We start from the raw sequence: 13,522 nt of genomic DNA, 5'->3' as shown, positions 1-13,522 counted from the left end.
GGGAAGAACCCAGACAGATAGTTTAAGCAGTTACTCCCCAGGCTCAAATGCAGCAACATGTACAAGCTACTAGAGGTCCGTCAGCAGGAAAGCACAGTCCACACAGCATCAGGATATGGTACAAACATAATGAAACGGAATACCAAGAAGGAACCCAAAGAACTAAGTATCCCCAGAATCAATCGAAGAGCCCGATGCTGAACCCTCTGCATGGCAGATATGCCCTTCCCTAGATGCAGTGACCAAAATGGTGCACAATATTATAGATGAGGCCTCATTAAATTCTATACAATGTTAACACTACCTCTTTTGATTTATAATTTATCTCACAGCAAATATAACCTAAAACCCTGTAATCTTCATGGTTAGCTGCTTGGCGCTGTGCCGTCTGCTTACCCCCACCACCATATTTATTACCACCCCAGCACCTTCTGTGTGACATGCTCCAGCACTGTTCCTTTTATTATGTAATCCATATTTTCATTATTCTTCGCCATCACAGCACCTTACATTTCTTTATGAAAGTCTTTTGCCCAATGAATGAAGGTACGTAGCTAGACTTTCCTGAATCTGATCATCTCTCTCTCTCTCTCTGCCATCAACCTTACCTCCAAGCTTTGTGTCATCTGCAAATTTATTAATCCAACTCTTAACAAACACTAATATCAAAATAATTGATGTCACTAATTATGAATAATAATGGCCTAGGTTCCCCACTACTTACATCCTCCCACTCACAGCCACTCTTTTCTACTTCTCACGAACCCAGTTTCCAATTCAGTTAGTCATCCTACCATCCCTCACCTGAGCAAACAATCTTCTATGTGGTACTTCTTCAAATACCTTTTGAAAGTCTAGATAAGTGGTTATTCACCTTTTTTTGGTGCCCGCACTCCTTCGTTTCTCAGAATATTTGTAATTGAACCGGCCGGAATGTTTGTACCCCCAGAAATGACGCGTCACACCCCCAGGAGGTACTTGCACCCAAATTTAAGAACCACTGGTCCAGATATGTGACATCCACTGCACTTCCCTCATCCACAATCATAGCTAGATTGTGGAAAGTGTAACATGGACCGTGTGTTTCGAGTGCGTGAGATTGTCATGTAACAGCGACCTGTTCGGTTAAGTTGTATGTGATATACTGGCAGGAGTACCTGGGGAGGAGGGAAGGGAAGGGGTGGGTCTCTCCTCTAACCCCTCACCCTCCCACTCCCTCCTACCACCCCTCCATCAAATGTGCACCAAGGGGGTAGTGAGTGTTAACCTTGAAGATAGTCATGATAAGATTGTATGGTATAAAGCAGGTGAGGCCAGGTGAGGAATTTTTTCTCGGAAATACACGGGAAAGTGCCACATGCTTTCCAAAGAACCGTAACGAACTGTCGGCATGTGCGCGTAGGCCATGGTGGCGAGATGTACTAGAGAAGCTTGGAAGGGGTGGAAGAATTTTTTTATGTGCATGGGTGGCGAGAGGAAGGTGCCACCCACGCCTGCGGCCAGCCAATGCGGGACCCACCGTTTGGGGAGGCGATCCAAAACATTCGGGGGATCTAACGGATGCAGAACACAAGGTTCAGAGAATCCATTCGGCATTGCACAGGGGAGAAGACACACCAGCCCTGACCTCTGTGGATCATCATTTTTGAATCTGTGCCATATTTCCTACGTCGCTCCTTGCTTGCATCGCTTCTCACCTTCGTGTGCCGAGTTGCTCATCACCGTAGGACCTCAACTAGCCTGTGCCAATACACTCCCTCTTCTGCCCCATCGTAAGTGAGTGTGTTGTGAGGCGCCATTTAGTGGGTTTGGGTTTTATTTATTTCCCGGTACATAAGTTGCATATTCCCTTCTCCCTGCTCATGTCTGTTGACTCACTAGGTTTCTTCCGTTTTGCACGTCCCGTCCACCTCTCTTTGTAAATTTTCCTTTACAAAGGAAAGAAACGTTATCCATCCTTCTGCCTCCTGTGTATGCCACCACCAAAATGTAGCTTTCCATTGGGGGACCTTGGGGAGCGGTAAGTTGTAACTGAATGCAGTAGTTGGATACCTTTTGGCTCTTCATGGGATTAAAGATCGCGGCACAGAAGACCCGTGTTAAACAGAGACTGTCTGACAGGACAATACCTATTCTGCACCCTCCACATTTTCTCCTTGAAGGTTAGCCATTTCTTCGATGCAGACTCGGGGTGTTGAAGAAGACGCCGCACTTTGACCCACTCTCAGACCCAAAGGGAAGTTGAAGTTGAAGTGCCGTTGATGTACCAGTTGCGTGCAGGCCAGACTGTGTGTACTCTTGTTAGGGTAGCCATTTTGACAGGCCAATTACAAGCCCCACATGCAGTGAAGTTGGGTCCTCAAGTCTCAACAAGCGGCTCACCCTTGTCCCTGCAATTTCACACTTAATATTATGATACACACATGAACTATTGGTTACAGTAAAGTTCACCTTATTTATGAACTTGCTCTCATATAAAAAGTATTCTCTGGTAATTATTCTACTTCATAAGGCCGCTTTACGTCTTCTCGTGCAGGTGGGAGAAGCTCGGTGAACTACAGGAAGCACGTGAGAAGATGTTGATTGAAGCAAGCAATGTCCAAGTCTTTCTTGATGCTCACAAAGATCTTGCTTCTACCGTGGAGGAAAAGATCTCCAAGATTTTATCAAATGGTGTCGGTAATTCGGCTGGTGCAACGGAGCAACTTTTGAGACAGCATGATGCACTCCAGCGAGAAGTGCATGCATTGGATCGAAATTTGGCTTACATCCTCAATCTCGGCAAAGCGTAAGTATAATCCATCCACCCATCCATTCATCCATCCATTGGGACCATACTCTGTGCAGAGCGTTGGTACTGCCTAAGCAGTCTCCTTAGCTACTGGGCACAATCCTGGACAAGTCGCCACTCTGACACAGGACCCGGCAAGCTGTTACTCATTTTGCCGACCTCAGAAGGATGACAGGCAGAGTCAACCCCACCTGGTATTAATTCAACAGTTGAGTGGGACTTGAACTCAGGATCCTGGGATCCCAAGCCCACGACCCTAACCATTAAACCAACACCAAGCATATAAGTATAATCATTCAGTAATATTGTAGTGGTAATGAGATAATTTTTGTGTTAAATATTAATCATTTTCCTTGATTGGTGTCTTACTCTTAACCTGAAGGTTTTTTTACCTCAAGTTTTATTGCCATCATCATATATGAGAAGGTTTTTGCTCATTTGTAATTGCATGGCAACGTTTTGTTGAATTAACCTCACCTAAAAGGAATATCTATATTAATATTTTGGCATGCCCCTTTTTTTGTTCCATCATCATATTTTTGTTCCTGCATGAAATGAAATAAGCTTTGACAGATATAGTAATGATATTATTGTCTTCCTTAAGAGGCCCCTCAAAATTCGTTTTGATGATTATCTATATTAATATTTTGGCATGCCCCTTTTTTTGTTCCATCATCAGATTTTTGTTACTGCATGTAATGAACCAAGCTTTGACAGATATAGTAATGATATTATTGTCTTCCTTAAGAGGCCCCTCAAAATTTGTTTTGATGATTATCTATATTAATATCCATATTAATATTTCGGCACGCCGCTTTTTTTGTTACTGCATAAAATGAAACAAGCTTTGACAGATATAGTAATGATATTATTGTCTTCCTTAAGAGGCCCCTCAAAATTCGTTTTGATGATTATCTATATTAATATCTATATTAATATTTCAGCACGCCCCTTTTTTGTTCCACCATCAGATTTTTGTTACTGCATGAAATGAAACAAGCTTTGACATATATAGTAATGATATTATTGTCTTCCTTAAGAGGCCCCTCAAAATTCGTTTTGATGATTATCTATATTAATATTTTGGCATGCCCCTTTTTTTGTTCCATCATCAGATTTTTGTTACTGCATGTAATGAACCAAGCTTTGACAGATATAGTAATGATATTATTGTCTTCCTTAAGAGGCCCCTCAAAATTCGTTTTGATGATTATCTATATTAATATTTTGGCATGCCCCTTTTTTTGTTCCATCATCAGATTTTTGTTACTGCATGTAATGAACCAAGCTTTGACAGATATAGTAATGATATTATTGTCTTCCTTAAGAGGCCCCTCAAAATTTGTTTTGATGATTATCTATATTAATATCCATATTAATATTTCGGCACGCCGCTTTTTTTGTTACTGCATAAAATGAAACAAGCTTTGACAGATATAGTAATGATATTATTGTCTTCCTTAAGAGGCCCCTCAAAATTCGTTTTGATGATTATCTATATTAATATCTATATTAATATTTCAGCACGCCCCTTTTTTGTTCCACCATCAGATTTTTGTTACTGCATGAAATGAAACAAGCTTTGACATATATAGTAATGATATTATTGTCTTCCTTAAGAGGCCCCTCAAAATTCGTTTTGATGATTATCTATATTAATATTTTGGCACGCCCCTTTTTTTGTTCCACCATCAGATTTTTGTTACTGCATGAAATGAAATTATATTAATATTTTGGCATGTCGCTTTTTTTGTTCCACCATCAGATTTTTGTTACTGCATGAAATGAAACAAGCTTTGACATGTATAGTAATGATATTATTGTCTTCCTTAAGAGGCCCCTCAAAATTCGTTTTGATGATTATGGTAGTTAAACAGTTCATGTTCATCCGACTTTTTATTATTCCTACTGCACTTCATTAGAACATAGATTGTGGATGGATGCGCAGATCCCAGGAGAACAATCGATTCATATTTCATATTACAATTCATATTCATATTATCGATGGATAAAATTCATATTATCAGAACAATTCATAATATCTATGGATAATATGTACAGAACTGTACAGAACAATTAATATTACCGATGGATACAAATGATATTTAATTGATATTATAATAAATTGTTTATTTAAAATATCTTCAAATTTTGTGAGTTTTTAGTTTGTTGTGAAATATTAGGTCCTCGGGTCTCCGCATAGTGGCGTACAGGCTTAAGTCGTACTTCTGTTTACTACCGTAGAAAATCACAGAACCATCCGATCGACATGCTGTTAACAGTTTCAGAATCAGCTAAATTCGACAACATATGAATATGGAGACGAAACTGATCCGGCCAGCTAAAATCTACAAGATATGAATATGTAGACGAAACTGATCCGGCCTTTTGGATCACTTTAAAGTCGCGTGCCCTATAATTTTAATGCGCTCTATGGATCCTCCGGAACTCACGAATGGTACACGTTGTGTAGTCACTAAACTACGTGGTAATGTCATCGAAATGGAGCTACTGTGGGACAGTCGAAGGGGAAAACCTGAATGATAATCAATGGATAAAAATGATATAATATATTGTTTAAAATACTGTTGCGGTTGAGGAAATTCGCAAACCACCATTCAGGTCCCGTAGGTGAGATATCTCTGTAAGTACATGTGTAGTTAGCCCCAAACCCGTTGTTTAGAGGGAATAAATGTGATTCATTCGGGCTGCGACGCTTTGAGATAGTCGTTTTTCTGTTCTATCTTTATTTTGAACCAACCACATCTCAACCGCCATCACACAACCACCAACCGCAACGCCGCTTCACAACAACAACAACGCCAACAGCCACGACCTTTACCTTCACAACTCGCTCCCGCAAACATCGCATCACCGCCATTCCAAACGTCGCCATGGCCATAAACCACCACAATAAACCCTCCACCACCTTCACCTCTCCTCCTTCTGCGGCCATTCCCGCACCGCTTGTGGGCACCCAGCATCAGGCTGTCCTGGCCTCGTGCGGGACGCGCGCCGAGCCGCGGGTGCAAAGTGCGGCCTTTCCGAGGAGAATTCGGATCAGGAATGATACACGCCCACTTTTGATCCGTCCAATCAGCAAGCGTGGGGCGGTTTGGCCCCGCCTCCAGGCGCGTCGGTGTAGAATCGATATATGCAAATTCGAGGATCAGGGGAGACTCACGCCCCTTTTTCTCCGTTCAATGGGAGAGCGTGGCTCCACCCCCGAGCTCATTCTGATCCAGAAATTTGCATATGGGTTCTCCTGCCGGCCTATAAAGTGCTGAGCGCAGGGTCGAGTCGGGCTCAGAAAGGGTCAGTTTTGGTGAGCAGAGTGTGGCAGCGGCAGAGTGTGGCAGCGGCAGTCAGTTTCGGAAGAGTCAGTCTGGAGAGGTCGGAGAGCCGAGTGGAGCTCGCAGTCTGTCGGGGTTCGGAGTCTGTCGGGGAGCTGCAGAGAGGGGAAGCCTGGAGCTTGGAGCGCGGTCGAGTCGGGTTGGAGCGCGGAGTGAGTCAGGAGGCGAGGGCGTACAGGTGGTTTGCTGCAGTCGGCTGAGGAGAATTGCGGAGGAGACCGGATAGCTCGGGTCCGAGGCAAGGAAGACGGCGGTCGGCGACGAGCTCGCAGTGGAGTCGCTCGTCGCGGGACCCAAGCAAGCCAGCTATCCTCTTTCCCCAGAGCATCAACAATTCCCCCTTTTTTCCCCCCGCACTGAGATAATGCGAAAAGGGGGCCCCCCGTCCCACCCCACTCCAAGCAGTGCCAACGAAACCCGCGAAGGAGCGCAGAGTCGGGGCACCGCTGCGCCGCCACATTTGCGGCTCGTCACAAAGACACGGGTAGGATCCACCCGGTCTCGCAGCCCACAGGCCCCGTCTGCCCCCTTGTCTTTGAGGGTGGCCCTTTTCTTTTGCTTTTGAGTAAATGTGTTGTTGGCGCCGTCTGTAAAGTAAAACTGTGTAAGTGTTGCCGTGTGCATGCGTAGTCGCTTGTAGATCTGCATTGTTGTGTTTCTTTTGTTACATCTGCTTTTGGTGCATAATTGTTGTAATTGTATATGTGTGCTCTCCGTGGGCCGCGGAATAAATGTGCATTATGTTGAACTGTTTTTCCCGTTTCGCTTCGTCTTTTCTTTAATTGAATTTCCATCTTGCTTCACGTAAAGGGTTGGTAGTGGGCTTAATACGCCCGATAATTTATCTGAACCGTCGAGGCCGACGATAACACCGCTCGGTTATCCCGCTAGTACGGAACGGGTCGCTTAAGTGGCCCGTGTCCGGAGTCGACCTGCGGCGAGGTGCGATCGCCCGGTCTACCCTCCGCGTGGGTACTTAGGTAGGTCGAGTTTGGCGAACAACCCTATTCCACGCGGGGGCCGATTGGCACGATCGTGGTGAGGCCGAAAGGCCCACCCGTGACTAGCTCTCGGCGTTAGTCCGAGAGGGTCACGACAGAATTGTCCGTCCGGTGGGCGACGTGCCGCAATTCGAGTTACGTGGCCGCTCGCACGCCGGCGGGCACGAATTCGCAACAATACATTCATGCTATCTGTCTTTTACCATATGTTGCCAGTGACGCCCGTCGAAGACGGGCACCTTTACGAGTACTTGATATGTAATGGAATATGTAGTTTCCAGCTTCTTTTTTAGAAATATATTAACTTGCTAAGATAATGATTCATGGATGCCGGTGGTGATCAGAACATTCATGGTTGCTCGAACCTTCATCACTGGCCGTTATAACCTTTTACTTTCATTTCCTGTCCCTTGACTCCTAGGGCCCTAACCAATGATCCATCAGAGAGTGACCTCGTTTCTACTCGGCAGCAAGAGCTTAAGAATCAGTATGCTGAACTCTGCCACCTAGCAATAGAGCACCAGAAGAGGCTCAAGCGTACGCTGGAGCAACAACAGTTGGTAGAGCAAGGCCATGGTTTGCAGGATGAAGCCAGAAATCTTTTTATGATGCTTGAGGAGATCGATGTCCCAAGAGATGTCCAATCAGGCCAACAACTACAGCAGCAAGTCAGACAGCTGTTGCCAGAAATACGTCTCTGGAGAAAGCGGTAAGTGAAGATCACCACTAGATGTTGCGGTGATTGGTGACAGTTGGTGTAAATTGTCTGAAACTGTACTGGTTCACTTTTTTTGCAGCCATGAAGCCTTGCAGGAAAAGGTGCATGAAGTGTTGAGTCGTGAGCCAGACAGTGAAGAATTGCATGTTCTCCTAAAGGCTCTGGATGGGCATGGCTCAGAACTCACCAATACTTGGGAGAATCGGGACAATTGGCTATCTGAGATACTGCGCTCCCTTCGTGTTGAAAAGGATGCCGAGCGCGCTGAGGCAACGCTGTCCAGTCACGAGGCCTTCCTCAAGCTTGATGGACTTGGTGTATGGGAATATAATCAATGAAATGCAAACATTAAGAATCTGGCAATGCATTACAGGCACATTATTCGAAAATGGACAAAGCAATAGTTTATGTGTTCTGCACCTGTGATATAAGTGCTCAGATAGGAAAAGCCAAACAAATATCTCAGTCTTAACTTGTTCATTTGTGTGTATTATATTACCATGCAAAGAATTGTTATTTTTGTGACTAAAACCTAGGCTCATGGAGAGGAAGGTTCCAGATAGCAAAAAGGCAACATAATGATCGTGGTAAAGTGGGGCAGCAGTGGGACACAAGATAGAGATTTATGAAGAGAAAGAGAGGAGGTGAACAAAAACAGTAACCTGCAAGTAAGAGAGTTGCGTTATGTAGGGTTAATGGTGAAATATAATATTGCACCTCGGAATGACTGATGACGTGGGATCTGCAAAAAGGAAGAGAGTTTTCCGGAGCATCAGATAAGTTGTTCATGTACCGCAATATGAAGACAACACTGGGCATAAGATGCTGCCTTGGAACACTCCAGCCTCCACTGGGACAGAAAAAGAGAGTATTCCATTGATAGCAGCATGTTCACTGTAAGAGTGAAAGAAGCAGAAAGCCAGGCATGAAGGTGGCCTTATATGCCACAGACAGCAAGCTTTGCCAGCAGAACAGGATGCCGGACTGTCGAATTTCTGAGATATTACCATGGAGACGGTCCTGATCTCTTGTTGGAGAGGTCCACAAACATCTCCCTGACCTGTCACTTGTCACATCATAATCAGGGTCTCCATCCATGAGAGAAAAACGGCAGTGTTCCCAAAGTTGATTGACAGGGCTGGAATCCAAACTGATGGTCAAACATCAGGCTGTTTGAAAAGAGGAAACATAATGTCAGCATCTATGATGGACCCCATGACCTTGCTTGGAATTTGAAGTAAACTCACTTGCCTGTATTTATAATAATCTTTTTCTGCACTGCTCTTTTGAATAACAGTATATTCTCTGTCTTCCAGGCGAGAGCAAAATGGAAGCGCTAGAGCAAAATGGAAAGGGGGAAACACCAGCCACAGAGTACAAGTGGGAGTGAGAATGAGATCAAGGAGAGAGGGGGACGGACACATCGGGGTGAACAAGCTGCACTTCAAGTTGAATGAACCACAGCAAGAGGAAAAGGAAAGTGGAGATGAAACAGAAAATGAACAAACCAACCAAAAACAAACAAACTAAAAGGAGGGAGAAGGGGATGAAAATCACAATAACCTGGAAAATTGATTACTTGGGAATGGGGTAATTTGGGGTAGAAGAAGTCATGAGTATGGGTACGAGATGACCTGAAGTCGTGGTGAACAGCTGTCTTGAATCCCTGGAGCGAAGAATGGGAGTGAACAGACTGGGGGAAGTTGGTTTCACAGGTGAGAGAAAAGAGGCACAAATGAGTGGAGGTGAACATTGAGCCTGGATATTGGGAGTTTAACAAGAAGAGGGTTACAGGCAGACAATGTGCTGAAACTTGGGAGGGACAGAGCCAATAAAGGGCATAGGGGTGCAAGACCAAAGAGTTGGTGATAGGATGCAGAGAGGCCACCAACCTACCTGCGATGCGAGAGTAACAGGCCAAGACACTGTTTCATCGTGGGAGATCGCAATTAATTTGAGGGCCATACTCACGGCATCAAGAAGGTTAATGTGTGAGGTAGGGGTACTAGCCCAAAGGAGAGTGTAGTACTCCATCAACCTGCAAATGAAGGCCTTGTAGGTTGTCAAAAGTTCAGATTTGCCAAGGAAAGAGTTTGCACGATGAAGCATATGCCCAGAATGTATCAAATGCTTGATACATGTCCAGAGAGATGGCCCTGATCTCATGTCTGACATTGAGGGTTTCCATCAATTTAGTCCAATCTTGGACTGTATGGGGGGTGCTGGTAACCTCTCTCTCATTCATATCCTGTGTTCCTGTTCTCATCATTTGCAACACCAAAATATTGACAACCATGTTTTATATTTGTACCCATTTGGAACGCAACTGCCTTTAGTGTTTATCTTGAGGGACACTTACAGTTTTCAAAATAAGCTTCCATTGTCAATGTTCACTTGTTAATCAAAGACTACTTATTATAGACTTCATCTCTTGAACTGAGCTGTGTGTGCGCGGCAGGATTCCGTTGGTGAGGTGGAAAGTCTCCAGAAACGACATGAAGAGTTTGAAATCTCTTTGAGGGCATTTGACAACATGGTGGAGGACCTGGCGGGGAAAGTCTCAAAGATGAGCAGAGAAGGAAACGTGACAGTTGACAGGCATGTCAGACTTCAACAACGAGCACAATTGCTTATTGATTTATAATGCTGACACTTGACTCCTCCTAAATTTTTATTGCTATCCACCCAGTCCCTTCGAACTGCGTACCCTGACATCTCTGCTCCTGCCTCAATTCCTGTATAAAATTTTCTCTCAATCCTCAGTTCTCTCTCTCTCTCTCTCTCTCTCTCTCTCTCTCTCTCTCTCTCTCTCTCTCTTTCTCTCTTTCTTTCTCTTTCTCTCTTTCTCTCTTTCTCTCTTTCTCTTTCTCTCTTTCTTTCTCTCTTTCTCTCTTTCTCTCTTTCTCTCTTTTCTCTCTTTTCTCTCTTTTCTCTCTTTTCTCTCTTTTCTCTCTTTTCTCTCTTTTCTCTCTTTTCTCTCTGTTTTCTCTGTTTTCTCTTTTCTCTCTTTTCTCTCTTTCTCTCTTTTCTCTCTTTTTCTCTCTTTTCTCTCTTTTCTCTCTTTTCTCTCTTTTCTCTCTTTTCTCTCTTTTCTCTCTTTTCTCTCTTTTCTCTCTCTTTTCTCTCTTTTCTCTCTTTTCTCTCTTTTCTCTCTTTTCTCTCTTTTCTCTCTTTTCTCTCTTTTCTCTCTTTTCTCTCTTTTCTCTCTTTTTCTCTCTTTTTCTCTCTTTTCTCTCTTTTCTCTCTTTTCTCTCTTTTCTCTCTTTTCTCTCTTTTCTCTCTTTTCTCTCTTTTCTCTCTTTTCTCTCTTTTCTCTCTTTTCTCTCTTTTCTCTCTTTTCTCTCTTTTCTCTCTTTTTCTCTCTTTTCTCTCTTTTCTCTCTTTTCTCTCTTTTCTCTCTTTTCTCTCTTTTCTCTCTTTTCTCTCTTTTCTCTCTTTTCTCTCTTTTTCTCTCTTTTCTCTCTTTTCTCTCTTTTCTCTCTTTTCTCTCTTTTCTCTCTTTTCTCTCTTTTCTCTCTTTTCTCTCTTTTCTCTCTTTTCTCTCTTTTCTCTCTTTTCTCTCTTTTCTCTCTTTTCTCTCTTTTTCTCTCTTTTCTCTCTTTTCTCTCTTTTCTCTCTTTTCTCTCTTTCTCTCTCTTTTCTCTCTTTTCTCTCTTTTCTCTCTTTTTCTCTCTTTTCTCTCTTTTCTCTCTTTTCTCTCTTTTCTCTCTTTTCTCTCTTTTCTCTCTTTTCTCTCTTTTCTCTCTTTTCTCTCTTTTCTCTCTTTTCTCTCTTTTCTCTCTTTTCTCTCTTTTCTCTCTTTTTCTCTCTTTTCTCTCTTTTCTCTCTTTTCTCTCTTTTTCTCTCTTTTCTCTCTTTTCTCTCTTTTCTCTCTTTTCTCTCTTTTCTCTCTTTTCTCTCTTTTCTCTCTTTTCTCTCTTTCTCTTTCTCTCTCTTTCTCTCTCTTTCTCTCTCTTTCTTTTCTCTCTTTTCTCTCTTTTCTCTCTTTTCTCTCTTTTCTTTCTTTTCTCTCTTTTCTCTCTTTTTTCTCTTTTCTCTCTTTTCTCTCTTTTCTCTCTTTTCTCTCTTTTCTCTGTTTTCTCTCTTTTCTCTCTTTTCTCTCTTTTCTCTCTTTTCTCTCTTTTCTCTCTTTTCTCTCTTTTCTCTCTTTTCTCTCTTTTCTCTCTTTTCTCTCTTTCTCTCTTTTCTCTCTTTTCTCTCTTTTTCTCTCTTTTCTCTCTTTTCTCTCTTTTCTCTCTTTTCTCTCTTTTCTCTCTTTTCTCTCTTTTCTCTCTTTTCTCTCTTTTCTCTCTTTTCTCTCTTTTCTCTCTTTTCTCTCTTTTCTCTCTTTTCTCTCTTTTCTCTCTTTTCTCTCTTTTCTCTCTTTTCTCTCTTTTCTCTCTTTTCTCTCTTTTCTCTCTTTTCTCTCTTTTCTCTCTTTTCTCTCTTTTCTCTCTTTTCTCTCTTTTCTCTCTTTTCTCTCTTTTCTCTCTTTTCTCTCTTTTCTCTCTTTTCTCTCTTTTCTCTCTTTTCTCTCTTTTTCTCTCTTTTCTCTCTTTTCTCTCTTTTCTCTCTTTTCTCTCTTTTCTCTCTTTTTCTCTCTTTTCTCTCTTTTCTCTCTTTTCTCTCTTTTCTCTCTTTTCTCTCTTTTCTCTCTTTTCTCTCTTTTCTCTCTTTTCTCTCTTTTCTCTCTTTTCTCTCTTTTTTTCTCTTTTCTCTCTTTTTTCTCTTTTCTCTCTTTTCTCTCTTTTCTCTCTTTTCTCTCTTTTTCTCTTTTCTCTCTTTTCTCTCTTTTCTCTCTTTTTTCTCTTTTCTCTCTTTTCTCTCTTTTCTCTCTTTTCTCTCTTTTCTCTCTTTTTTCTCTTTTCTCTCTTTTTCTCTTTTCTCTCTTTTTTCTCTTTTTTCTCTTTTTTTCTCTTTTTCTCTTTTTCTCTCTTTTCTCTCTTTTCTCTCTTTTCTCTCTTTTCTCTCTTTTCTCTCTTTTCTCTCTTTTCTCTCTTTTCTCTCTTTTCTCTCTTTTCTCTCTTTTTTCTCTTTTTTCTCTTTTTCTCTTTTCTCTCTTTTCTCTCTTTTCTCTCTTTTTTTCTCTTTTCTCTCTTTTTCTCTTTTCTCTCTTTTTCTCTTTTCTCTCTTTTTTCTCTTTTCTCTCTTTTTCTCTTTTCTCTCTTTTTTCTCTTTTTCTCTTTTTTTCTCTTTTTTCTCTTTTTTCTCTTTTCTCTCTTTTTTCTCTTTTCTCTCTTTTTTCTCTTTTCTCTCTTTTTTCTCTTTTCTCTCTTTTTTCTCTTTTCTCTCTTTTTTCTCTTTTTTTTCTTTTTTCTCTTTTTTTTCTTTTCTCTCTTTTCTCTTTCTTTTTTCTCTTTTCTCTCTTTTCTCTCTTTTCTCTCTTTTTTTCTCTTTTCTCTCTTTTCTCTCTTTTCTCTCTTTTCTCTCTTTTCTCTCTTTTTTCTCTTTTCTCTCTTTTTCTCTTTTCTCTCTTTTTCTCTTTTCTCTCTTTTTTCTCTTTTCTCTCTTTTTTCTCTTTTCTCTCTTTTTTTCTCTTTTTTCTCTTTTTCTCTTTTTCTCTTTTTTCTCTTTTCTCTCTTTTTTCTCTTTTCTCTCTTTTTCTCTTTTTCTCTTTTTTCTCTTTTTTCTCTTTTTTCTCTTTTCTCTCTTTTTCTCTTTTCTCTCTTTTTTCTCTTTT

The 13,522-nt window shown here is 41.7% G+C and overlaps 1 protein-coding gene across 2 annotated transcripts in view; it reads left to right on the top strand.

Moving 5' to 3' along the window:
• SPTBN5 (spectrin beta, non-erythrocytic 5) overlaps positions 1-13,522 on the top strand; it is a 325,418-nt gene that overhangs the window by 79,295 nt on the left and 232,601 nt on the right. For both annotated transcript variants that reach the window (XM_085863420.1, XM_085863413.1), the window contains 4 exons: positions 2,537-2,788; positions 7,567-7,854; positions 7,943-8,180; positions 10,322-10,461. In XM_085863420.1, the coding sequence (XP_085719546.1) occupies positions 2,537-2,788; positions 7,567-7,854; positions 7,943-8,180; positions 10,322-10,461 (918 nt within the window). The remainder of the gene's footprint in view (positions 1-2,536; positions 2,789-7,566; positions 7,855-7,942; positions 8,181-10,321; positions 10,462-13,522) is intronic.

This window comes from Eptatretus burgeri, chromosome 2 (assembly GCF_056783735.1).
Source record: "Eptatretus burgeri isolate ZD-2024b chromosome 2, Ebu_testis_v1, whole genome shotgun sequence".
NCBI lineage: Eukaryota > Metazoa > Chordata > Myxini > Myxiniformes > Myxinidae > Eptatretus > Eptatretus burgeri.
The sequence above is the reverse complement of the archived record's forward strand: the minus strand, read 5'-3'. Positions and strand labels throughout refer to the sequence as shown.